The 27,731-nt window shown below is 37.5% G+C and overlaps 1 protein-coding gene across 9 annotated transcripts in view; it reads left to right on the forward strand.

Annotated features, from left to right (window-relative positions):
• Window positions 1-27,731, forward strand: part of RIC8B (RIC8 guanine nucleotide exchange factor B) — a 121,238-nt gene that overhangs the window by 34,341 nt on the left and 59,166 nt on the right. For all 9 annotated transcript variants that reach the window (XR_004483087.2, XR_007470107.1, XR_004483088.2 and 6 more), the window contains exons 3-4: window positions 8,372-8,980; window positions 18,992-19,086. Coding sequence is in view for 4 of the 9 variants with exons in the window: in XM_049694416.1 (XP_049550373.1) it covers window positions 8,372-8,980; window positions 18,992-19,086 (704 nt within the window). In the remaining 5 variants the exon portion in view is untranslated. The remainder of the gene's footprint in view (window positions 1-8,371; window positions 8,981-18,991; window positions 19,087-27,731) is intronic.

Here is a 27,731-nt window from a genome sequence, read left to right on the forward strand (position 1 = left end):
ACTTACACCAATGGACAGATCATCCAAAATGAAAATAAATAAGGAAACAAGTTTTAAATGATACAATAGACCAGATAGATTTAACTGATATTTATAGGACATTCCATCCAAAAACGGCAGATTACACTTTCTTCTGAAGTGCACACGGAACATTCTCCAGGATAGATCACATCTTGGGTCACAAATCAAGCCTCGGTAAAGTTAAGAAAATTGAAATCAGATCAAGCATCTTTTCTGACCACAAAGCTATGAGTTTAGAAATGAATTACAGGGGAAAAAACGTAAAAAACATGAACTCATGGAGGCTAAACAATACATTACTAAATAACCAAGAGATCACTGAAGAAATCAAAGAGGAAATCACAAAATATCTAGACAAATGACAAAACACAACAATCCAAAACCTATGGGATGCAGCAAAAGCAGTTCTAAGAGGGAAGTTTATAGCTATACAAGCCTACCTCAAGAAACAAGAAAAATCTCAAATAAATAATCTAACCTTACACCTAAAGGAACTATAGAAAGAAGAACAAACGAAACCCAAAGTTAGCAGAAGGAAAGAAATCATAACGATCAGAGCAGAAATAAATGAAATAGAAACAAAGAAAACAATAGCAAAGATCAATAAAACTAAAAGCTGGTTCTTTGAGAAGATAAACAAAATTGATAAACCATTAGCCAGACTCATCAAGAAAAAGAGGGAGAGGACTCAAATCAATAAAATATGGGAAAAAAACAAAACAAAACAAAAATGGCTTTTCTCTTTTTATAAATATTTTTAGAAATCAATATTATTTCTATACATCAATTATATACTTTTAGGACAATATATAAATCATGATAGATCATTTGAATCCTCACATACACATCATAGCATATTTTGCTTGTTTCATAGTTAAAGCGAAAGCTAATCCTAGTTTTACAGATTCATAGTGAAAAGCCTACCATTCTGGAGCTGGAAGAAGATTGCCTTAAAGAGTTTTAATGCGTGTTATAGAGGAAGAAGAAAACCTAATAAAGTGACATGCTGAAGGTCACAGTTAACAAATGAGAGACAGCTATATTATGATCATGGACTTACAGTGGAAATCATACTGGAGTCAGATGATCTCAGTTGAGTCCTGGCCTTCTACTTCTTAGTTGTGTCCTTAGGCAGTCATTTAAAGAATAATATAGTAAATGTTCAGTAAGCATTCCTTAGATTGAGGAACATATATGAAAGTTTTTTTGTAAACTATAAAGCACATAAGCAAATAATATTACTATAATTATTAAAATTAGGAAGTCATCCCTTCTGATGCTAAGTCCACTGCTTTTTCTGAACTTTGCTGTATTTCATGCTAAAGACTTATTGAGAGCAGGAGTCGTGTTTAATATTGCATCAAGTTAAAATTATGTTTATAAGGGCTCTATAGCAATGTGGAAAATGCTTATAATTACATTAAAAATTAAATTTAAGACAGAAAACAAGATTATATACACATGATGATTGTGACTGTGTAGGCTGAAGTAATATGCATGTTACTGATACTCAAATAGATTGACTAAGGATAAATCCTTCTGTCAGTTGCATATAAAATATACTAGGTAGTATAATTATGAATGTTTTTTCTATTTTCTTCAGTAGTTTGATGCATTTTACATTTTAAAGAACATATATATTTAAGTAATTTAAACTCTTCAGAAAAAAGAACTTTATATGAAGACAAATAGTTTCTGCTGCTTGTATGAAAAGACTATTTTATGCCATGGGGCAAACCATCCAACCAGTACAATCACAAGAATAGCCTTTACTACTTCTCTCTTTCCTTCTTAGAAAGGAGAAGTGTCAAGACAACATTAATAGACTTCTACTAATGCTTTAAATTCAGGGAACTTCTTAGTACAGTCAGTTTATATTTTGGGTGCTTACTGTGTTCTAATTTCTCTGCTGAGGGCTACAAGGATTATGAAGAAATAAAACAAAAATAGTCACAATTCAAAGAGCGCTTATTACATCCCAGAGTCTATTTCACGACAGCCCTCTGAGAAGTAAGTGATATTATTCCCATTTTACAAATGAGAAAGTGAGACTCAGAGAAGTAAAATAATGTCTGAATCACACAGTGGTGAAGCTGGGAATTAAAACCAGGTTTTTCTGATTCAGAAGCCACTATAGTACATTTTCTTCTCTCATAAAAGAAAGATGTGCTTTCCACCTTCAGAGAGCTTTTAGTAGTTGAGGCAAACTCATAAAAAGAAAACAGGAAGAATGTACTAAGCACCAATGATTGCTACAAATTTTGGTTTGGGTGTTCCTTGGAGGGGAAGAACATTGGGGGCTGAAGTGGTTAGGAAGAACTTTATATCAAAAGTTAATTTTAAGCTTAGCTTTGGAGAATGGTTAAAACTTAAATAGTCAAAGAGGGAGAAAGACTCATGCAGGTAGAGGGGAGATGGTAAGAAAGCAAAAAGCTCTATATGAGATAATTCGAAAGGAATACAACTAGAGAGGAGGGTTTGATTGGTGAATAATATGAAAAAGAAAACTCAAAAAGCAGGGTGGAGGATCTTAAAAGCTAAACTGAGGACTTTGAGATTTTTACCTTATAATAATATATAAATGATAACCAGTACTGAGCACTTAACACATTCCGGGCACTGTTGTAAATACTATACATGTGTGATGTCATTTAAGTCTTAAAGTAGGTGAGACCTAGAGAAGTCAGTAACTTGCCAAGGTCACACCATTAGAAGACGGTAGAAGAGCCAGCCTTTGAACACAAGAAATTTAAATCCAGAACACCTGGTCTTAATCACAACACTGTTCTGGTTCTAGAATCCATGGTAAGTTGAACAAGTTTTAGGCCCAGGACCACTGATCTTAAGTAATACACTTCACACCTCTAGTGATTTTTAACATTTAAGAAAGGTAATGTGACCAGATAATGACATCCCATTCCTATTCCTGCCACCCTTATACATCTTTAGGACAGTTGAGGAGAAGTTAAGGTATTTGTGTTAATGGCTTTCAGCTCTGCCTACTTTTCTGTGCTTATCTGGTCAGCTACTGTCAGTTAACCCCTGGCCCCGAACATCCAAGTTATGTCAGTCCATTGTTGGTTGTAGTTTAGTGGTTTTCAGAGTGTGGCTCCTGAACCAGCAGTGACAGCATCAACTGGGAACTTGTTAAAAGTCCCAATTCTGGCCTCACTCCAGACCCACTGAATCAGAAACTCTGGAGGTGAGTACAACAATCTGTGTTTCAACAATCCTCACCTAAAGATTATCATACTAAGTGAAGTAAGTCAGAAAGAGAATGACAAATACCATATGACATCACTTACATGTGGAATCTAAAGTACGACACAAAAGAACATATCTACGAAACAGAAACAGACTCACAAACACAGAGGACAGACTGTGGTTGCCAAGGGGGAGGGTGGTGGGGAGGGAAGGACTGAGAACTTGAGATTAGCAGACAAACTATTATATACAGGATGGATAAACGACAAGGTCTGTTGTATGACGCAGAGATCTATGTTCAGTATCCTGTGATAAACCGTAATGGAAGAGAATATGAAAAAGAATATATATATATACATATATATATATGTATATATATATAAAACGGAATCACTTTGCTGTACAGCAGAAATTAACACTGTAAATCAACTGTACTTCAATAAAATTAACAACAACAACAAGTAATCCTTTAGGTGCTTATCATGCGTGCTGAAGTTTGAGAACCATTACTGTAGTATACTCTAGGGTTTCCATTCCGGAGCAAACTACCAAAAAGTTTTTTTTTTTTTGCGGTACGCGGGCCTTTCACTGCTGTGGCCTCTCCCGCTGCGGAGCACAGGCTCTGGATGCTGAGGCCCAGCAGCCATGGCTCACGGGCCCAGCCGCTCCGCGGCACGTGGGATCTTCCCGGAACTGGGCACGAACCCGTGTCCCCTGCATCGGCAGGCGGACTCTCAACCACTGCGCCACCAGGGAAGCCCAAAACTACCAAAAATTTTTGACAATACCTGGTATTAACATTGAGAATCTCAATCTTGAGTCTCTGCTGCTGGGTCTTGCAGTCTAACTTTTTGGAAATAGCCATGGCTCCTACGCTAACGAGCATTTTAAAAGGGCTTTTCCTCAGCCTCTCTGAAGTAATTATACTTTGTAAGCACACCTAAGCTTTGCTTTATGACTTTAGTTCATTCCTGAAAACCTACCTCTAAGGGAAAAGTTTTTAACTCAGAAGGTATTTCCATCCATTCTAATGGAAAAAAAAATTATGTGTTCCATGGTTATCTAAGATACCAAAATAGTTTCAGATTTAAAAATATATCAGTTGAACAATGATAACAAGTTTGTATAAATACTTTGAAAGTAAATAAAAACAGTTTGCACTTAAAATGTTATGTAATGATGAGTTATTGTACTTGCAAAATGAGGAAGAGAAGACTTGATAGAGGTGGCTGGTGGTGGAATACAAAGGAGTTATTCTTTGGAAGGGGCTGGAGAGTCAGGTGGTAGACTTTAAAGCTGGTAATCTTTGGGAGTTTGTGGTTATCTTGCACTTAAAAACAGCTGTAGCACACCTGGGCCAGCCACTGGGATACAGATGAAACATAGCCTCTGTTCTCAAGGAGCCTGGAAAAGGAATGAGATGCCCCAACAGCTCACTCTGTAAAAAGGAACTAACTGCTTGTTGGAACTAAGTGCTATATAGAAAGAAAGCAAAGGAGGGAGTGGCTGCGGAGTCTTCTAGACCCCTTAGTCCTCAAATTAAACCTTAGAAAAAGAGTGGGGTCCTGACTGGTGGAAATGGGGACAGGGTAGGCCATGCTGAGAGAATGGAAGGAGAAAGGTTCAGGACATATGGTCAGGGGATTGGGAATCCCTTTGGAGCACTTGGAAAAGAAAGGAGAAGGAGGGTATGTGTGTGACGGAGACAGCAGTAGGAAAGGGGGCACTGAGCTTATTTCAGCTGCATTCTGCAGGCAACAGGGAGCTATGGAAAGTGTTTGAAGAGAACAGAGCATGTTTTAGGAAGAATAAAATCAACTGAAAAAAAGTTATAGCACAGGAAAATAACATTAGGGCAAAATAAAGGTGAAACAGGAGCACCTTTGAAACATAGAAGTCGCACATGCACTCAACAGATGGGGTAATCGTAAAGAATGCTACCTCGTCTTGCTTGGTGTTCATATGCAAAGCAAAACTTTCTGATTCATCCAGATGTGTTACATGGTTTATTTGTTCTTTGTAATATTCTCTGAATAGAAATGATCGTATGGAGTATAGCGATGAGTGTGTCTGTTAACTATTCCTTTGTTATATTTTTATGTCTGATTTTTTTTAAGTTGTAATACAAAAAAGGGAGAGGTCATTGTCCAAGAAGTGGCATTACTTTTCAAGGGACATTACAGCAAAAAGCTACCTAACTGTTGTCATGTGGGGCAAGTCTGTGATGAGAAATGACATCAACTATGATGAGTTTAAAACAACTATGATTGAAAACTGTGCTTAAAACAGTCTCGGTTGCTGATCTCCTACAAGCCTTTAGATGAGGCAATTTTTAACTATAAATTTTATAGGCCTCTCTAATTTCTTTTATGTAGCCTTCTTATGTCCCAGAGTTTAACGGTCCATTTGGCTAATAGCCTTGGCTATGCCAGTTTGTATTCATATTTTGCTTTTTTTCTTTCTTGAGTCTGAAGGTGGAGGAAGAAAGAAGCCATATTACCCACAGATTTTTTTTGTTTTTGGATTTTATTGTTGCTCTTGTTTTTGGTTTAGAAAGAAAAGAGCTAGATTTCTGTGTTTTAGGGGCTTCCCTGGTGGTGCAGTGGCTGAGAGTCCGCCTGCCGATGCAGGGGACATGGGTTCGTGCCCCGGTCCGGGAAGATCCCACATGCAGCGGAGCGGCTGGGCCCATGAGCCATGGCCGCTGAGCCTGTGTGTCCGGAGCCTGTGCTCCGCAACTGGAGAGGCCACAACAGTGAGAGGCCCGCGTACCGCAAAAAAAAAAAAAAAAAAGATTTCTGTGTTTTATTAGATATGTAGAACTCCAAATTCACATATATAGTATTTTATAATATCATATTTATTATGTATTTCTTAACTAGGAATGTAGATAATTTCCCTCTTGGGTAAAATTGTATGGGAGCAAAAGTTATTTAACTCCACCACCCAGGAATATACCACATAGGAAATAGTATGTAGAAGGTACTTTTTTTTGGTCTTGGGTGTGAAAGATCTGAAATTGGAGAAAATTTCCCATTTTTTATATTTTTAATAATAGGCACATTATACTTTCCTCCACCACAAAACTGCATTCATGAAAAAAATGCTTTAACAATGATATTAAAACATTAAATGGAAGTCCCTTCCAGTTATCAGGTATGTTAAAGGATAGAGTGCCTTTTTTTTTTTTTTTTTTTTTGGGCTGCCCCGAGCCTTAGTTGTGCTCTGCGAGATCTAGTTCCCTGACCAGGGATCGAACCCAGGCCCCCTGCATTGGAAGCGCAGAGTCTTAACCACTGGACCACCAGCGAAGTCCCAGGGATAGTTTTTTTTAGCTTGTTAGGTTAATTTCCTTCCCACCTCCATCTAGAGAGCATAGTACATTTAAAATGGACATTTCTGGGTTTCCCTGGTGGCGCAGTGGTTAAGAATCCGCCTGCCAATGCAGGGGACATGGGTTCGAGCCCTGGTTCAGGAAGATCCCACATGCCATGGAGCAACTAAGTCCGTGCACCACAACTACTGAGCCTGTACTCTAGAGCCCACGTGCCACAACTACTGAGCCTGCATGCCACAACTACTGAAGCCTGTGTGCCTAGAGCCTGTGCTCTGCAACAAGAGAAGCCACCGCAATGAGAAGCCCGTGTACCACAACGAAGAATAGCCCCTGCTCACCGCACCTAGAGAAAGCCCGTGCACAGCAACGAAGACCCAATGCAGCCAAAACTAAATAAATAAAATAAATAAATTTATAAAAAAATAAAATTGAATTTCCATAGCTGTTTGACTCAGATGTACTGAGAAGATGCACATGGCCTAGGATTCCTGCCAAGATCATAATGCTTGACCCACAGATAGCCTCTTTTTAAAAAAGTTAAAGTCTGACGGTAGGTTAATAGAAACTTTGTAAAACCTTGTATTGGTCATAGTTGTTGTTGCTGTTATTTTTATAAAATGTAACGGGTATAGAAATGGTCAGCAGTGGAATGGTTATATCTGCTTGCTGCACATATAAGGTTTGAGCTTCAGAGACCCAGATCTGCAGTTTATGGAGAAGAAAGCTGGACATTGAATTTTGAGAGAATTATCAATGGTTCTTAAATTTGGCAATGACAGAAATAACTATTTTTCAAAAAATTCAAGATAGAGCACACTTTGGGTCCAAATAAAGAGTTGTTTCTGAGATAGTGGTAGCAAAATTTGGAACCAGGACTACTGCATATATTTGTGTAATCTGTGCCCTACACCAAGAGAACAAAGGGAAGCTTAAGATCCTGCCCACACTCTGAGCTTCCCAAGCCATGTGTCCTGGCACAGGGCTGCCCAGAGGAAGAGGGCTGTTTTGTAATTTGTCCACCCAGTAGGAACATTTTTTGCAGTTAGCCTGGAGAGGGGCACCTTTTTGCAGTTGACTCAAAGGCATCATATATGCTAGCTGAGCCCTCTTTGGAACCCAACACTTGGAATAATTTTTATCAGTGTTGTCAGCAAAAGATCTCTGGGGTCATTTGATGATTAAATGTTATTACACGTTAGCTAAAGAGAGTTCTAAGGTTTATAAAACATGGGACTACTGCAGTAGTACTACTCAGAAGAAATAGCACAGCTGAAACTGGGCAGAAATGCAGACTTCTTTAAGTCTTTTTATGAGAGCCTATACTTGTAGCCAATTGTGAACCAATTCTCAAGGCACTAATCTTTATTTCCAGGAAGGAAACAGCTATGATTCAGATGATTACCTTCTATCCTGATAGTATGTGTAGTCTGATGTTAAAAATTCATTGAGAACAAAGCCATATAAGACATTTGAAACTAGTCAGTTTAAAAGAGAATAAGTGATTTTATAGAAAGAATATTGGGCTGGAAATTAGGAAACCTATACTCTATCTTTTGCAGCCCCACTAATTCACTCTGGCCCCATACAAGTAACTTAACCTTTCTGGCCCTCAGTTTTCATATCTGTAAAGTAAAAGAAGTACACCAAATATAAGGTCTCTTTCAGTTCTAACATTCTGTGACTTTAAAAAAGTAAAAACCTTTTCTAGCCAGATCTTGAACTGCAGTTAAATACATTGATAGAGAAACATTCTGTTTTAAATCACTTAAGCCAAATAATGATTTTTTCATACTCATTCTTGTTTTCCAGAAACTCTGTGAAGGCATATTTAAAGTCCTTTTAAAGGACATCCCAACAACATGTCAAGTGTCCTGCCTTGAAGTTCTCCGCATTCTCTCCAGAGACAAAAAGGTTTTAGTTCCTGTAACAACTAAGGAAAATATGCAGATACTGCTGCGACTAGCCAAGCTAAATGAGTCGGATGATTCTTTGGAGAAGGTGTCAGAGTTCCCAGTTATTGTGGAGTCATTAAAATGTCTTTGTAACATAGTGTTCAACAGTCAGATGGCACAGCAGCTCAGCCTGGAACTTAACCTTGCTGCAAAGCTCTGTAACCTCCTGAGAAAGTGCAAGGACCGAAAGTTTATCAATGACATTAAGTGCTTTGACTTGCGCTTGCTCTTCGTCCTGTCACTTTTGCACACCGACATCAGGTCACAATTGCGCTATGAGCTCCAAGGACTACCGCTGCTAACCCAGATCTTGGAAAGTGCCTTTAGCATCAAGTGGACCGATGAATATGAATCGGCCATAGACCGTAATGGACCTCCTCTCTCACCTCAGGAGACAGACTGTGCCATTGAGGCCCTCAAAGCTCTCTTCAATGTGACGGTAGACAGTTGGAAGGTGCATAAAGAGGTAAGGTTGAGAAGAATATTCTTATCTACTTGGAATTTCATTGGTTTGGGGTGTCCTTAGAGCTGCCTGCCAGAGACGAATGCTAAGTAGGGAAATGGAAAAAGTTTCCAGTTCCCTCATTAATCAGTTAAATGACTCAAGATACATTTCTTAACCATTATAACTCTTATTCTTCCCATTTGTGTAACACTTATCAGAAGAATAGGGTGAAGATTGACTACTGTTTTGTAAGATGCCAAATACAGTTCCTTTTCTGAGTTGTACTATCATGTGTCTTTTTTTTTTTTAAGTGCCTCTTTCAGGAACAAGGTTTAAATGATGGATTTAAAGGGAAACAAAACAATGTGATTCATAAAGGTATAGGCATTTTCATTGCCTGCAGTCTTAAAGAAACAAAGATATTCAGGCAAGTTGAAATTGATCAATCAGAATTGATGTCTGCTCAGTAGAGTAAAAGACACTGTTTATCACCTATCATCCTAGTCTCCTAACCCGTTACTCTGTAGTGTTAGATAACTATCAGAAGTGTAGGACAACTAGATAGCCATGCTTATAACAGAGTCCTAGAAAACAAGTATAATTATACCAGAATATGGGAAAGTTTATTTTAAACCACTTGACTTATTGCTAGACTAAGATCCTTCTCTGTGGCTTGGACCTTCTAGCAACCCAAAGTGAGGCAGATTTGATAGTTTAAATTTGAGTACCCACAAGAACAATATGCTAAACAAGAAGCTTAGTTTAAGGAAGTCAATAATTTTAAGTAAACTGGACATAAACTTTTTCCCTTGCTTCTAGAATCTTAACATTTCACATTTACCCACTCTATTTAACCTTAAATAACTCATAAAATTTAGTCTCTGCCTTAAAAAAGAAAGAAAATAAAAGTATTTTGGTGCCAGAGCAAATTATCTTTTCTGACAATTGACTTTAGGACTTAGGCTAACATTTTGCTGTGTCCATTTGAAGCAGTTCTTACCATGAATAAAGATCTGTTTTTGCCAGCAGCCTACTTTGAAAGGATTATCTCAGTGCAGTGCTATAGTAGGAGTATGCAGGCATCTGGGTTTTAAAGTGCAAATAGGTCTATATTTTGAAACCAAATATTTGAAGATCAGTCCTAACAGCTGTTTTAGATGACTGTAGTATGGTCAGTTTTTCCTGGGACTTGGCAGAAAAAGATGTGGAAAGCCCACATGCTCCATTTATGCTTTGAAACCAAATATTTGGAAGTATTTAAAATGTTATTTCTCTATGCTTATTTGGTACCTTCTATGGTTATTTTTCTTACACTGTTTGTTTTGGTGTTTTTAAGTTCTCCATTTAGTTGCAAGAGCTCTTCTGAGACTGTTGGTTTGCCATTGTTGGAGCCCCTGTTATTTAAATTGTGCCCCAAATAGTAGCTTATGCTCTTCAGATTCCTGACAGAAAGGGTTTATAGTTCAGTGGCCACACATCAGCATATGTATGGAATGATATGTAATAAATATCAGTATATTGAGATTAGCCCTAATTAGTGTGCTTCAATTATAATTTATAGCAGGGCTGGAAGAAGCTTTAGAAAATGTTGAAGTGGCAAATACTTATTCTGTATTATAGAATGTTTATTTTCCAAAAGATACATGATAAAGGATCAGTAGTCGTGAAGCAGCATCTCAACAGAACTCTCGTGAGTCATGGATCACTTTATACAAGCATTATAAAATGTGCCTAGTTAATATGACTCTGGGCTATTATTGAAGTTATCAGAAATTGTGAACAGTATTGAAAACAGGACCTTGCCAACCCACTTAGGCAAGAGTGTGGGAAAGCTTATTTTAAACCACTTGAGTCTCCATAAGTCTCTAAATTCAAATTTTAGCAAGCATTTAGTAAATCAGTCAACAAATATTTATGAACAATTGCCAGGTATTATGCTAGGCGTTGTGTAATATATTGGCAAATAATACACATAGTCTCTGCAGACTTCAGTTTTATTGGTGATATAGGTAATAAGTAAACAAATATATAATTTAAATTGTGTTAAGTACTAGGAGAGAAACAGTACAATGATGGAGAATACTTAGTATAGTTAGAGAAGACCCCTGAAAGTCTCTCCTGAGATCTGAAGACTGAGAATGATTTGGCTATTTGAATGGGAGTATGAAACATTTCACAGAAATTGAACAGCATGTGAAAAGACACAGAAATCAGAACATAGAGTACTTTTTACTGAGGTATACGTAACTTAGCATAAGGGAAATCTGTAGTAAGGATGTAGAGAAACTTGCCAGTAAGGGTCCATTTACCTGAATTTTAATATCTCCTTGATTGTCAGATAAAAGACATCTTTCTCTAGTTGAGCAAGCATCTAAAGAATTGTTAATACCTTAAAATACCAGCTGAAATAAAGGGATATGGAAAGCTTACTGTACAGAAGAATCCAACTTTAAAATATAGATTTAAAAATATTTTCCTTATGAAAATAATACATGCTAAATAATACTGCAGATCTAAGGGAAAAAAGCATACAAGCAATAAGAAAATACAAATTACCTATAAACCTACCATTCAAAGATAATATATATATATATTTTTTTTACAAAAAATGCAGTCATTTTATCATCTTGCTCTTTTTCCCACAATAAATGTTCTTGAAGAGTAGTGGATTACACAGTGTGTTCCTTGAAGCCATAATGTTCCTAGGAGTAACCTCTGGGGATGAGTGGACAGTGTTTCAAGTTCCCCACCCTTTCTTTAAAAAGAGCGCCTTTGGGGACTTCCCTGGCTGTCCAGTGGTTAAGACTCTGCGCTCCCACTCCAGGGGGGTAGGGGTTCGATCACTGGTAGGAGAACTAAGATGTCACATGCCCCACAGGCTGCACAGCGTGGCCAGAAAAACCCAGCACCTTTGATTGTTGCTGTTGCTATTGTTTTTCTTTAAATTTAGGTCATAACTGGATTTCATTTGGGGTATAAAAAGAGTTCTGCAACCAAAAAAAATTTTTAACAACCACTTTCTTCTCATAAAGATAATAAATCTTTATGAAAGAATACTCATAAGTATATGTATAAAAATACTTAAGAGTATTCCTTCATAAGGATCTATCAACCTTTAACAAATCCCCTATGTGTAAAGATTTGTATTGTTTGCAGTTGTTTGCTGTTTTACATAGTAATACACGGTGAATTTTCTTGTTGTAAAATCTTTGTAGATAAATTCCTGAAATTCATGGGCCAAAGGGTTTTTCAAAACTTTAGGGTTTTTTGTGTATATCATATGTATTTAAATTTATATGTATTACCAAACTGACCTTCAGAAGAATAGTGCTAGTTTACACCTCTCAAACCCCTGGCATTTCACTTTTTAAAATCTTTACCTACTTTACAACTCAGTTGTCACAGAAAATGCAGATGTTTGGTTTTGGTTTTAACTGTTTCAGTAGGTATTTTTATGACTGTTCATTTACAATTTACAAAAAAACAGAAAATTAGGGTTTTTGAGGTTTAGCAAATTAGTGTGATTTGTTCATTTTAGGTTCATCCCTCAATGTTAAATTCCTGCCTGGAAGCCAATGCCATCAAGCATATTAATTCAGAGATTCCTTTCCATTCATTAGGAAATGTAGCTGGCCTTATTTCCATATGTGGTGTCAGTCTGTCTCCCTGCCTTCCTCCGTCTTTCTCTCCCTTTCCTGGAGGTAGTATGTTTAAAAAAGTCAAATTATTCCTTTTATAGGACCCCAAATCAGTTCTAGAAAAGTTAATGGGAATGGTCTTGTCGTCTTCTTGCTTCAGCACTTTGCTAAATCTCCCTGTTCATGGAGGAAAGCATGTTATTCTAGAGATCCCTTACTTAGCACACATTCCCTTCTGCAGTGCTTCCTAGGTATCAATGCAATGTAATGAGAAAATACAAGGACCAACACACATGTTAGAGCCAGACAGCCAAGTGCAAACAGAGAAGTAGTACAAGTATCTGAGTAGTCAAAGGATGCTATCTGAGTGAGATAAGACAGTGAGTATCTATAGGAGTTAATTGGGAATGTCACATCGTAACAGAAGAGATTAGCCCCATAATGATTTTAGAGACTTTGAAGGAAGTGTGAAAAAAGGACTTGACATTATTTAATTAAAAGTAAAGCTTCACTCTGTACCATGTTTTTTAACTGAGTCATTTTTTCAACAAACATTTATTATTGAGTGCCCAATATGTGCAAAGTTCTGTATTAGGCACACAAGATGCAATATAAAGCATCTCTGCCCTCAGAGAACTAACAGTCTCATAGGAAAAACAGACATGTAAACAGATGGATATATAACTGTTTGTCACATTATTTACTATTCTTCTCTATATTTTCTATATGTTTGAAAATAAAAAAGAATCAACTCAGAAGTGCACAGATGCTACAAATGCCATATATTCTTGATCTTTGGGGGTATGTCTGACCTCACTGGCATAGTCTTTCTGCTAAGCAACATACCTAGCACAGAGTAGGTGTTCAATGAATATTTGTTTTATGAGAAATAAAATGTGATACAGTTTGCTATCTGTATAGTGGAAGTATATAAGAGAAATAGCCAAAGTGACAGGGAGGAGGGAAAGTTTATGATACCTTTTAAATTTTCAAAACTACTAATTTTTCTAGAAACCTAAAACATTTAATAACGTTGTTTAGAGAGCAGATTCTAGCCTTTTTGGAGATACAGCACACTATTTTATAATATTTATATTTCCTTTTGTAAGTTAATTCAAAAAGCATTTATTACTTTATGCCCGGCACCATGTTAAATGTAAAAGATGTGGAGGTGGAATACTTAATCTTTGCCTGTAAGGAACATACGCAATTTAGTAGGACAAATAACTGCAAAATGGCAAGGGTAAGACATAGGGTGAAATACTACCTGATGTATAGCTATATTTCCAAGTAAGAGTGCATGTGTACGTTTGTGGTTGAGTGTGTATTTGTGTTTCACTTTGTGTAGAATTGAAATTGAATTTTCATAAGACAAGTTTCCTAAACCTTCTTGAAGTAATGAGAACTACCCTGGGATAACAAAACCAGTTTAGGACTCATTGGTGTGAGGTATTCTCCTTTCAGACTTTTTTCTCAGGCATTGATTAGATTGGTTGAAGTGTTGAATGACAAAGGTATGAGGATATTGATACCTTTACCAAACAAACGTGAAAATCTTCCACAGGTTGCACAGGAGAAGAAAGCAATAGTACAGTAGTGGAATCTATGAATAAGAAACAAAGCCTGTATAAAAAGATTCCCTCCCCCCCAACAAAGATCCCAAAGAGTTTCATGAGTTTTTACCTCTCTTTTGGTGTTATCTCATTTTGATTTCTACTGTCACAACAAGCCTGCTTGCTTTCTCTTTCTTCCTCCTCTGTCTTAGGGATTTTTTTGCCTTCTCAACCTTTGGAGATAGTAGGATTACAGAGGAGAGACTGTTGATGCCCTAAAGATATCAAAACTAAGCTCATGGGCTTCCCTGGTGGCGCAGTGGTTGACTCCGCCTGCCAATGCAGGGGACACGGGTTCGTGTCCCGGTCCGGGAAAATCCCACATGCCGCAGAGCGGCTAGGCCCGTGAGCCATGGCCGCTGAGCCTGCGCGTCCAGAGTCTGTGCTCCGCAACGGGAGAGGCCACAACAGTGAGAGGCCCGCGTACCGCAAAAAAAAAAAAAAAAACTTAGCTCATGAAGAAGTAAATGACAGTTGTATAAACTGTGTATTGTTTTAAAAAGAGCAATTATATTTACTCTTTCAAGCATCTGTATAAGATAGGAGGAGCATTAATCTCATTTGACAAATGAGGACACTAAAGATCAAAGAGTTCAAATTGTTTATGTAAAGTCACCCAGCAGAACAACCAATAGTAGGAAATAGTGTACACTCTGACCTTTGTTAAGTAAGACATTTTAAATGATAGCTCTCATTCAACAAATATTTATTGAGGCAGACTAATAGAATAAAGAATCTAGAAATAAACCTACACATATACAGTCAACTGACTTATGATACAGGTAACACTGAATTGCAGTGGGGAAAAGGTGGGCTTTTTAATCAGTTAAAAATGAATTTAAATCCCTACCTTATTACCATACAGAAAAATTAATTTGAGATGGATAAGAGACTTAAATGTAAAAGGTAAAATGATAAAGCTTTTGGAAAGAAACAGAAGATTATCTTCATGACTTTTTTTTTTTTCGGTATGCGGGCCTCTCACTGTTGTGGCCTCTCCCGTTGAGGAGCACAGGTTCCAGACGCGCAGACCCAGCGGCCATGGCTCACAGGCCCAGCCGCTTCACTGCAATGTGGTATCTTCCCGGACTGGGGCACGAACCCGTGTCCCCTGCATTGGCAGGCGGACTCTCAACGACTGCGCCACCAGGGAAGCCCCATGACTTTATTTTAAACAAGTCAAAAATTTCTTAAATAGGCAAAGATTTTTAAAACAGGACAAAATAAAGATCAAACCATAAAGGAAAAATAGACAAATTGGTCTTAAAATTAAAATTAGTTCATCAAGAGAAGAAAGTAAAAAACAGGCCACCAAATGGGAGATGATATTTTCAACACATATATGCAATAAAGGACTCTACTAGAATATATTCAAGTCCTACAAATAATGTCAATTAACCCTATAGAAAAATATGCAAAAGGCTTGAACAGGCACTTCATAAAAGAGCTATCCAAATGACCAGTAGACATAAGAAAAGGTGTTCAACTTTATCAGTCATCAGGAAAATGCATAATAAAATCTCTGCACATCCATGAGAATGACAAATTTAAAAGGCTGACAATACCAAGTGTTGGCGCAGCTGTAGAGCAACTGGTGGGAGTGTAAGCTGGTATAAACACTTTGAAACACTGTTTGGCAGTACCTTCTAAAGTCTGTCATATGTATATGCCCTACGACCCAGCATACCAAATGACATATAAGAAAGTATGTTCATAGCAGCACTCTTCAGTATAGTCCAAGTGTCCATCAAGAGCAGAATGGATAAGTGAATTGTAATATACTCACTGTATTCAGCAGTGCTTGCTTTTTTTTTTTTTAACATCTTTATTGGAGTATAATTGCTTTACAATAGTGTGTTAGTTTCTGCTTTATAACGAAGTGAATCAGCTATACATATACATACATCCCCATATCTCCTCCCTCTTGTGTCTCCCTCCCACCCTCCCTATCCCATCCCTCTAGGTGGACACAAAGCACCGAGCTGATCTCCCTGTGCTATGTGGCCAGCAGTGCTTTCCTAACCTAAGTGCAAGGGACCAGATTTCTTTCCTTAGCTGTCAGAATGGAACTCTTGTATAATACAATATTACACACAATGTCAGACTGCTTGAAAAGTTTCTAAATGTTCAGGTGTACCTTCTGTACTTATGACTTTGCAGATCAGTGGCAAACAGGGTGTGGACCAGTAGTGGTCCACAAACTGCACTTTGAATAGCACCACTCTCAAGCAGTGAAAATGAACAAACTGCACCTGTACACAACAACATGGATGAATCTCACAACCAGATACAGAAGGGTCTATATTTTATGATTCCATTCACTTAAAATTTGTGACAACAAAAATCACTAACCCATGATGTTAAATGTTAGAATTACAATTGAAGAGCAGATCTGTCATTTGAAGGGGTCATGAGGGCAATTCTGGGGTTCTCAATCTTGGTGTTGCTTTGTTTTCATGCTGGTTGTATGGGCGTGCTCATTTTGTGAAAATTTATCTAGCTGTACACTTATGATTTGAGCGCTTTTTTGTTTGTTTTACTTTTCATTTACATTAAAAATTATTGAACACTTTGTTAAACACATGCCCTCTAAAACTTGTGAAGGTACTAGATGAATGGAGAAAACAATGCATATGTAAGTATGTAAACAAATGTGGAATTACAGATTATGATTTCCTGAAAGAAATCATAGCAAGATACAATGATAGAGATAATGAAAAAAGGAATCTACCTAAATAAGGTGGTCAAAGAAGGGGCTTCTCTGAGACCTGGAGGATGAAAAGGAGTCATTGATACTAAAAGTAGAGGCACACAATCCCGGGACTTCAGTAGTTGTTTTGAGTAAAGAAATAGAATTTAGTGGACAGTAAAAGAGGGCAGGCAGACCTACAGGGTACAACTGGGGAATTGGTGTCATGAAAATTGGGGCAGGAGGAAAGGGGATGGAAGGAAGTAGGATTTTCACTTACAGTTGCAAATAGTGGAAGGACCAAAATGGAGTTTTGCAAGGGGCTTGTCAACATCAGCATGAGAGGAAAATGATTGTGATATTTAAAATAAAGGAAAATCTAGTTTAAAAGGAAGTGCATTCTTAGTTAATTATCAAAACCAAGGAAAATATGAACTTTTTAAGAGTTAAGTAATGGGTGAGTTTCACATGCATTTCAGTGTGGTTCATATAATGTGGGATATGTAAAAGTATATTTGCATATTAGAGAATTTTGATTCAGGCATTTGAAGATAGATGGCAAGTGGAACAGTGTTCATTCCAAACCCTTAGTGTCTCTAGCATTCCACCGGTCCCCCTCCCCAACACGCAATAATTTCGTTATCACTCATTTCAGCTCTATCAGTCTTACCTTTTGTTTCCTTCCTGCCTCATCCTTCCCCTCACCCTCAAATATTTCACTGAAAGTACTAAGCATTTTCATGTGTATCATCTTCTTTAATCCTTTTACAACCCTAACAATCTCATGTTTGTGGAGATGCATATGGGGAAACTTTGGCTTAGAGAAGCCATATGACTTGCCTAAGGTCACAACCTAGACTCCTGACTCTAAGTAAAGTGCTTTTTCTGTTATGCCACTGAGACCTTCATCTCTTCCAAATCTACACATGATGGTGTTATTTTAAAATATTGTTATCCACATTATGAGTAATGAAACTGTGCTATTGTTTGTTAGATTTTATAAAAGACATCTTCCTAGAAGGGCTGAGTTATATATATAAATATAGGCTATATATGTATAATATGTGAATATATTTCACTTTATACAGACTTGAAATCAATTATGTATATACAGAGCTTTAAAAATTTTAATAGCTTTTGAAGTAATTGGAACCTTCCTGAAATATAACATATCCAGGATCTGATTATAATAGATAATTATCACTAATTTCATGTCTTCTTAATTACTAAAAATTTGGAAGAAGAAAGGTACAACCTTGATTCAGATGATTAAAAAAATTGTAGTGGCCCAAGATCTCATGATAAATTAGGAGGTAAACCAAGTGATTATTCAGAGCTCAGCTTATTTCCTATTATTTGCTTTCCCTCGGACTCTATGTGTGTCTAATACCACTACCAATGAGTAAACATTGGGAAAATAGGAGATTAAACTCAAGAGTGCTTATTTTTCATCACTTGCTGGTCGCTTTGGAGAAACTAGGAATAAGATTTGGAGGAACTAGGAGATTAAGAAGATTCATTAAAATGAAGTTGATAGATTATAGATTTTAATGCATTGTTTTTGAAAGTTAAGAGATAAGACATTTTTATTAAGGATGTACAACCCGCTTCTAAAATACTGATAGTATTATATCTGTTTGAATTTTTATAATGACTCGTAAACTGGAACAGTATACTATCCAACAAAAGAATCTAGACTTTCTGGAAATGGAAAAGATCCCTAGTTGAATTAAATCTTATGGACAGGTAAAACAGAGTAGGTAATAATATATGGATGCTGATCATATTTCTCTTTGCCTGACATGTCATAAGGGGAAGGATAGATCAATAACTTATGGTTTCAGCCATTTCTGGCAGTGGCTGTAGCTGTTCATATGAGATGATGACAATTCACTTAGTTAATACTTTGTTAATACTTGGGAATTCTTCCTAGAATATCCTGACTTCTATTATGTATGGCATAAGAATAACTGTTTTGGGTGTTAGATGGGCCATAGGATGACTCCCAGGGTTGTAGTAATGTACCGGACTTCTTCATTAAGGCATTCATTCAATCCCCAATTTTTCCTCACCTCTCTTTTATTTGCCATAGGGTGATTCTCATCAGTTTCGTGTCATGGCAGCTGTTCTTCGCCATTGTTTACTAATCGTAGGTCCAACTGAAGACAAAACAGAAGAGCTACACAGGTAGGTAACCTCTACTGATATTTCAGTGAAAGACATAATAAGTTCTTATTGTTTTTATGCATCTAATTTTAATTGTTATAAACACAAGAAAGTGAAAATATTACAGTAAACTGGGTAGCTGGTAGGTCAGAAATCATTACTATGCCCTGATGAGAAATTTTCATTCTTTGACTTTGTTATATTAAGCCCCAACAAGAGAAGAGAATTTGGCATTTGTTGCATTCAACAATAAAACCCAGAATGATGATAATAGCACACAGTTATTGAATACTGTGTGTGGCATTATGCTAAGTGCTTTATAAAGATTAACTTCTTTTAATCATCACACCAACCTTATGAGGTAGGTACTATTTTTCCCTTTCAATACATGATGAAACTGAGTCATAGAAAAATCAAGCAGTTTCTCCAAGATTGTTCAACCCTAATAAGTGAAAGAGCTTGGGGTTGAACCCTGATTTTAATTACTACACTTAAACTAATAATCTCACTATTTTCATTGTAAGAGTATTTACCAAAAAGTATATCTTAAGCAACATGAATTAAATTTTTAAAACTTATTATAAGATTTGGGCCACAGTCTCAAGTATTAATATATAAAAAATAGTTCAATTTTTGTGACTTGCCTATTAGAGCTATTATGGAATGCTGTTAAAAGTTATCATTCTCGGGGCTTCCCTGGTGGCACAGTGGTTAAGAATCCACCTGCCAATGCAGGGCACGTGGGTTCGAGCCCTGGTCTGGGAAGATCCCACATGCCACAGAGCAGCTAAGCCCATGCACCACAACTACTGAGCCTGCACTCTAGAGCCCACGAGCCACAACTACTGAGCCTGGGCTCTAGAGCCCACGTGTCACAACTACTGAGCCTGTGCTCTAGAGCCGAGAGCCACAACTACTGAAGCCCCTGCACACAGAGCCCGTGCTCCACAACAAGAGAAGCCACTGCAACGAGAAGACTGTGCACAGCAACGAAGAGTAGCACAGACTCGCAGCAACTAGAGAAAGCCCACGCGCAGCAATGAAGACCCAATGCAGCCAAAAAAAAACAAATAAATAAATAAATTCTTTTTTTTAAATTATCATTCTCTGAGAACAGCTGAAGCAGTATTAATGCATCTTTCTAGTTCTCTTACTATTTTGTATCAGGTTTCTAGTAACAAGTCCTCTGACTTTAACATGAGATTGATTGCTCGTGGCACTTTATTCTATAAGAACACAAATGGCATTTTAAACAATTCAAATAAATTTCAAATCTGCAAGCAAATAACTTTGGCATTAAGTCTGCTTTACAAATAATTTAAAACTGAGTTCTTAGTAGAAATTACCTTTTGAGCATTTATAGTATTCTGTTTTCCACAATATGGCTTAAATAAAACTATAGAAATACAACCAGAGTGTAAAGTGAAACATACCCTTGTTCTTTTTTCAGTCATACCCATATTATTTTAGTTATGATTGGCAGTTTATTATTTGATATTGTACTGAGTTTGTTGGTAGGTTATCTTTATGTACTCTGCCCTGCAAGTCTTCAAAAGATTGTTTTCTTCAAAATTAAAAAGTATACTTCTTTCTGCAGCTACAGATCAAAATTTCCTTTAATTTTCTTGAAGCTGTGTCTTTAAAAATAATCAGATTAACTGCAATAAATCATATCCTCTAAAAAGATTTTATTAAGCATTTTTGTCTGACTAATTTTTTATAATCAAGAGACACTAGAAATCTAGCTATTCAAACTTAAAACTACAAGAAAATGGGTTTATAAGCCCAGGTATAAATGTATGTATGTATGTATGTATTTATTTATTTTGGAAATTACATATCACAAGTTAAATGGCATTCATACAAGGATGTGAGAAGAAAGTGTTTTGATGGGAATTGTTACAGTAGTCACAAAAACATTGTTAAGGCTTTCTCTGAAGAGTGAATTTAATATTTTAAAACAGTACCCAGTATTCGTAAAAAGAGAGCAAAACTGTAAAGAGGTTTTAACACTCAGATTTTTTTAAAGTATAGATTTCTTTATTTTACTTTCTGATGATATTTGCTTTAAATATTTATTTTTCTTAAATAAATTTAAAAGATATTTTTCTTTAAATTTACTTCTATAAGTTGCTCTGATAAAATATCTGTTAGCTACATTGTAAATAAGAAGGAATACCCCTAGAGCCATAGACAAGATTTATATGTATTGCTAAAAGGCTTTCCTGGGAGATTGAGGTTGCTGCTGACATGACAGTTTATCTGGGCTGGCCCTGCATGTCCCTTAAATCAGAATTAAAGTGATTAGTATCATTTGAGCAGTAATGACTCTAAGCTAATCCATTTAAATGCAGAAAAAATACTATACCAACCTCAAAGGGCTATTTTAAGAACCTTACTAGAATTGTAATATCTACTAAATTCTGCCCATTTGTAGTGACTCTGAAAAGAGTTTGTGTGTGTGTGTGTGTGTGTTTAAGACATCATTTTAAAAATAATCAGAATGTTTCAAGGTAACATCTCATTCTTTTTTTTTTTTTGCGGTACGCGGGCCTCTCACTGTTGTGGCCTCTCCTGTTGCGGAGCACAGGCTCCAGACGCGCAGGCTCAGCGGCCATGGCTCATGGGCATAGCCGTTCCACAGCCTGTGGGATCTTCCCGGACCGGGGCACGAACCCGTGTCCCCTGCATTGGCAGGCGGGCTCTCAACCACTGCGCCACCAGGGAAGCCCCATTCCATTTTTTAAAGTTAATATCTAAGTTTGTTTTTTGCTTTTTTTTTTTAAGGAAAAATGTAATGAAAGAGGTAAACCTAGATAGTGTGGTGTATGGTTATGCATTGTCATCAAACTCAAAGGGTTGTAATAATGATTAAATGAGAAATTAGTAAAGCCATCCGTCCCTGGCACTGAGTAAGCTCTCAGTAAATGGGGGAGGAGCTGCTACTGCCACTGCCACAACACTGCAGCCACTGCTACTTCTGTTACTATTATTATAATGAGCATATTAGCTTTTAGATCCAATGTTTAGTTCTAAAGCTCCTTTTTAAGGTTTATTGAATTTTTTTTAACATCTTTATTACAGTATAATTGCTTTACAGTGGTATGTTAGTTTCTGCTTTATAACAAAGTGAATCAGCTATATATATACATATATCCCCATATCTCTCCCCTCTTGTGTCTCCCTCCCACCCTCCCTATCCCACCCCTCTAGGTGGTCACAAAGCACCGAGCTGATCTCCCTGTGCTATGCACCTGCTTCCCATTTGCTATCTATTTTACATTTGGTAGTATATATAAGTCCATGCCACTCTCTCACTTCGTCCCAGCTTACCCTTCCCCCTCCCCATGTCCTCAAGTCTATTCTCTACATCTGCATATTTATTCCTGTCTTGCCCCTAGGTTCTTCAGAACCATTTTTATGTTGTTTTAGATTCCATATATATGTGTTAGCACACAGTACTTGTTTTTCACTTTTTGACTTACTTCACTCTGTATGACAGACTCTAGGTCCATCCACCTCCCTACAAATAACTCAATTTCATTTCTTTGTATGGCTGAGTAATATTCCATTGTATATGTGTGCCACATCTTCTTTATCCATTCATCTGTTGATGGACACTTAGGTTGCTTCTATGTCCTGGCTATTGTAAATAGAGCTGCAGTGAACATTGTGGAAGTTTACTGAATTTTCATGTTTTGTTTAGGAAGCTGTTTCTTTGTATATATTGCGATTGTGTAGTGAAGTCTGTTTTCTGTTAATCTAAGATTTTCTCAAGCCAGATGCTTGGTAGGCATGTCAGGAGCCTGTTAAGGTACTCTAGGAGATGAGTGGGTCAAAAAATGGCTTAGCAGCAGTTTTTCTGATATGTTGTCTGTGTAAGACAGTGTCTTTTTCTTTTTTCCCTAGAGAAATCAGGAGAACATGGACATAGAGATAAAATGAGTTAGTTCACAAAGATAGCTGACCTTGATGTCGACTTCCTTTCCACTAATCAGCATCTTATATAGTTTCTACAATCTATTTGTTCTATTTCATTTCCTTTTGTCTATACTTATGGTAATAAGTAAATTGTTGGTATGATCCACCCTTTTGGCTCCATTAAAGGACATCCTAATTCTGTCCAATTCTAATATCTGCCTGAGAGTATTTTGAGCCCTCTTGTCCATAATCAGTAAGCTTATGCATAAACACTTAGCCAAAAAAAAGTTGCATGTGGATGTGGTTGTGATTTTGTTTTATTTGGAGAGAAGGGGAAAGATGGGGATGGCCTATACACTAGAGAAGAAAGGAGAGGGGAGGACCAGATCTGATTTAATTTCTTGCAGCTTTTCAGCATAATTTCTTTCATGCAACACATTGGCATCTACAAAGCTTTTTTTTGTTTTGTTTTGTTTTTACCCAAAAGAGCCAGTGTTATTTAAAAAGTACTTACCTCCCTGAAGATTGGTTCAAGATGGTGGAGTAGAAGGACGTGCGCTCACTCCCTCTTGTGAGAGCATGGGAATCACAACTAACTGCTGAACAGTCATCGATAGGAAGACACTGGAACTCACCAAAAAAGATACCACACATCCAAAGACAAAGGAGAAGCCACAATGAGACGGTAGGAGCTGCGCAATCACAATAAAATCAAATCCCATAACGGCTGGGTGGGTGACTCACAAACTGGAGAACACTTATACCACAGAAGTCCACTCACTGGAGTGAAGGTTCTGAGCCCCACGTCAGGCTTCCCAGCCTGGGGGTCCGGCAACAGGAGGAGGAATTCCTAGAGAATCAGATTTTGAAGGCTAGCGGGATTTGATTGCAGGACTTCAACAGGACAGGGGAAACAGAGACTCCATTCTTGGAGGGCACACACAACGTAGTGTGCGCATTAGGACCTGGAGAAGGAGCAGTAACCCCACAGGAGACTGAACCAGACCTACCTGCTAGTGTTGGAGGGTCTCCTGCAGAGGTGAGGGGTGGCTGTGGCTCACCAGGAGGACAAGGACACTGGCAGCAGAAGTTCTGGGAAGTACTCCTTGGCGTGAGCCCTCCCACAGTCCACCATTACCCCACCAAAGAGCCGGGTAGGCTCCAGTGTTGGGTCGCATCAGGCCAAACAACCAACAGGGAAGGAACCTAGCCCCACCCATCAGCAGACAAGCAGATTAAAGTTTTACTGAGCTCTGCCCACCAGAGCAACACCCAGCTCTACCACCACCAGTCCCTCCCGTCAGGAAACCTGCACAAGCCTCTTAGATAGCCTCATCCATCAGAGGGCAGAAGCAGGCAGAACTACAGTCCTACAGCCTGTGGAACAAAAACCACATTCACAGAAAGACAAGATGAAAAGGCAGAGGGCTATGTACCAGATGAAGAAACAAGATAAAACCCCAGAAAAACAACTAAATGAAGTGTAAATAGGCAACCTTCCAGAAAAAGAATTCGGAATAATGATAGTGAAGATGATCCAGGACCTTGGAAAAAGAATGGAGGCCAAGACGGAGAAGATGCAAGAAATGTTTAACAAAGACCTAGAGGAATTAAAGAACAAGCAAACAGAGATGAACAATACCATAACTGAAATGAAAATACACTAGAAGGAATCAATAGTAGAATAGCTGAGGCAGAAGAACAGATAAAAGACCTGGAAGACAGAACGGTGGAATTCACTATTGTGGAACAGAATGAAGAAAAAAGAATGAAAAGAAATGAAGACAGCCTAAGGGACCTCTGGGACACCATTAAATTCACCAACATTCACATTAAAGGGGTCCCAGAAGGAGAGGAGAGAGAGGACCTGAGAAAATATTAGAAGAGAGAGATTATAGTTGAAAACTTCCCTAACATGGACAAGGAAATAGCCACCCAAGTCCAGGAAGTGCAGAGAGTCCCAGGCAGGATAAACCCAAGGAGAAACATGCCAAAACACACAGTAATCAAATTGACAAAAATTAAAGACAAAGAAGAATTATTGAAAGCAGCAAGGGAAAAATGACAAATAACATACAAGGGAACTCCTATAAGGTTAACAGCTGATTTCTCAGCAGAAACTCTACAAGCCAGAAGGGAGTGGCATGACATATTTAAAGTGATGAAAGGGAAGAAATTACACCCAAGATTACTCTACCCAGCAAGCATCTCTATCAGATTTGATGGAGAAATCAAAAGCTTTACAGACAAGCAAGAGCTAAGAGAATTCAGTACCACCAAACCAGCTTGACAACAAATGCTAAAGGAACTTCTCTAGGCGGGAAACACAAGAGAAGAAAAGGACCTACAAAAACAAACCCAAAACAATTAAGAAAATGGTAACAGGAACATACATATCGATAATTACCTTAAACGTGAATGGATTAAATGCTCCAACCAAAAGACACAGGCTTGCTGAATGGATACAAAAACAAGACCCATATATATGCTGTCTACAAGAGACCCACTTCAGACCTAGGGACACATGCAGACTGAAAGTGAGGGGATGGAAAAAGATATTCTGTGCAAATGGAAATCAAAAGAAAGCTGGAGTTGCAATACTCATATCAGATAAAATAGACTTTAAAATAAAGAATGTTACAAGAGACAAGGAAGGACACTACATAATGATCAAGGGATCAATCCAAGAAGAAGATATAACAATTATAAATATATATGCTCCCAACATAGGAGCACCTCAATACATAAGGCAACTGCTAACAGCTATAAAAGAGGAAATCGACAGTAACACAATAATAGTGGGGGACTTTAACACCTCACTTACACCAATGGACCGATTTTCCAAACAGAACATAAATAAGGAAACACAGCTTTAAGTGACACAATAGACCAGTTAGACTTAATTGATATTTGTAGGACATTCCATCCAAAAACAGCAGATTACACTTTCTTCTCAAGTGCACATGGAACATTCTGCATGATAGATCATATCTTGGGTCACAAATCAAGCCTCAGTAAATTTAAGAAAATTGGACTCATACCAAGCATCTTTTCTGATCACAATGCTATGAGATTAGAAATCAATTACAGCGAAAAAGACGTAAAAAACACAAACACATGGAGGCTAAACAATACGCTACTCAACCAAGAGATCACTGAAAAAATCAAAGAGGAAATCAGGAAATACCTAGAGACAAAGGACAACAAAAACACGACAATCCAAAACCTATGGTATGCAGCAAGAGCAGTTCTAACAGGGAAGTATATAGCAATAGATGCTTACCTCAAGCAACAAGAAAAATCTCCAATAAACAATCTCACCTTACATGTAAAGGAACTAGAGGAAGAAGAACAAACAAAACCCAAAGTTAGTAGAAGGAAGGAAATCATAAAGATCAGAGCAGCAATAAATGAAATAGAAACAAAACAGTAGCAAAGATCTATAGAAGTAAAAGCCAGTTCTTTGAGAAGATAAAATTGATAAACCATTAGCCAGACTCATCAAGAAAAAGAGGGAGAGGACTCAAATCAATAAAATTAGAAGTGAAAAAGGAGAAGTTACAACAGACACCGCAGAAATACCAAGCATCTTAGGGGACTACTACAAGCAACTCTATGCCAGTAAAATGGACAGCCTGGAAGAAATGGACAAATTCTTAGAAAGGTATAACCTTCCAAGACTGAACCAGAAAGAAATAGGAAATATGAACAGACCAATCACATGTAATGAAATTGAAACTGTGATTAAAAATCTTCCAACAAATTCCAGGACCAGATGGCTTCACAGGCGAATTCTATCAAAAATTTAGAGGAGAGCTAACACCTATTCTTCTCAAACTCTTCCAAACAATTGCAGAGGAAGGAACACTCCCAAACTCATTCTATGAGGCGACCATCACCCTGATACCAAAACCAGAGAAAGATACTACAAAGAAAGAAAATTACAGACCAATATCACTGATGAATATTGATGCAGAAATCCTCAACAAAATACTAGCAAACAGAGTGTAACAGCACATTAAAAGGATCATACACCATGATCAAGTGGGATTTATCCCAGGGATGCAAGGATTCTTCAGTATACACAAATCAATCAATGTGATACACTATATTAACAAATTGAAGAATAAAAACCATATGATCATCTGAATAGATGCAGACAAAGCTTTTGACAAAATTCAACACCCATTTATGATAAAAAGTCTCCTGAAAGTGGGCATAGAGGGAACCTACTTCAACATAATAAAGGCCATATATGACAAACCCACAGCAAACATCATTCTCAATGGTGAAAACCTGAAAGCATTTCCTCTAAGATCAGGAACAAGACAAGGATGACCACTCTCACCACTGTTATTCAACATAGTTTTGGAAGTCCCAGCCATGGTAATCAGAGAAGAAAAAGAAGTAAAAAGAGTACAAATTGGAAAAGAAGAAGTAAAACTGTAACTGTTTGCAGATGAGATGATACTATACATAGAGAATCCTAAAGATGCCAGCAGAAAACTGCTAATCAATGAATTTGGTAAAGTTGCAGGATACAAAATTAATGCCCAGAAACCTCTTGCATTCCTATACACTAATGATGAAAAATCTGAGAGAGAAGTTAAGGAAACACTCCCATTTATGCAACAAAAAGAATAAAATACCTAGGAATAAACCTACCTAAGGAGACAAAAGACCTGTATGCAGAAAACTATAAGACACTGATGAAAGAAAGTAAAGCTGATACAAACAGATGGAGA

Source organism: Orcinus orca, chromosome 11, assembly GCF_937001465.1.
Source record: "Orcinus orca chromosome 11, mOrcOrc1.1, whole genome shotgun sequence".
NCBI lineage: Eukaryota > Metazoa > Chordata > Mammalia > Artiodactyla > Delphinidae > Orcinus > Orcinus orca.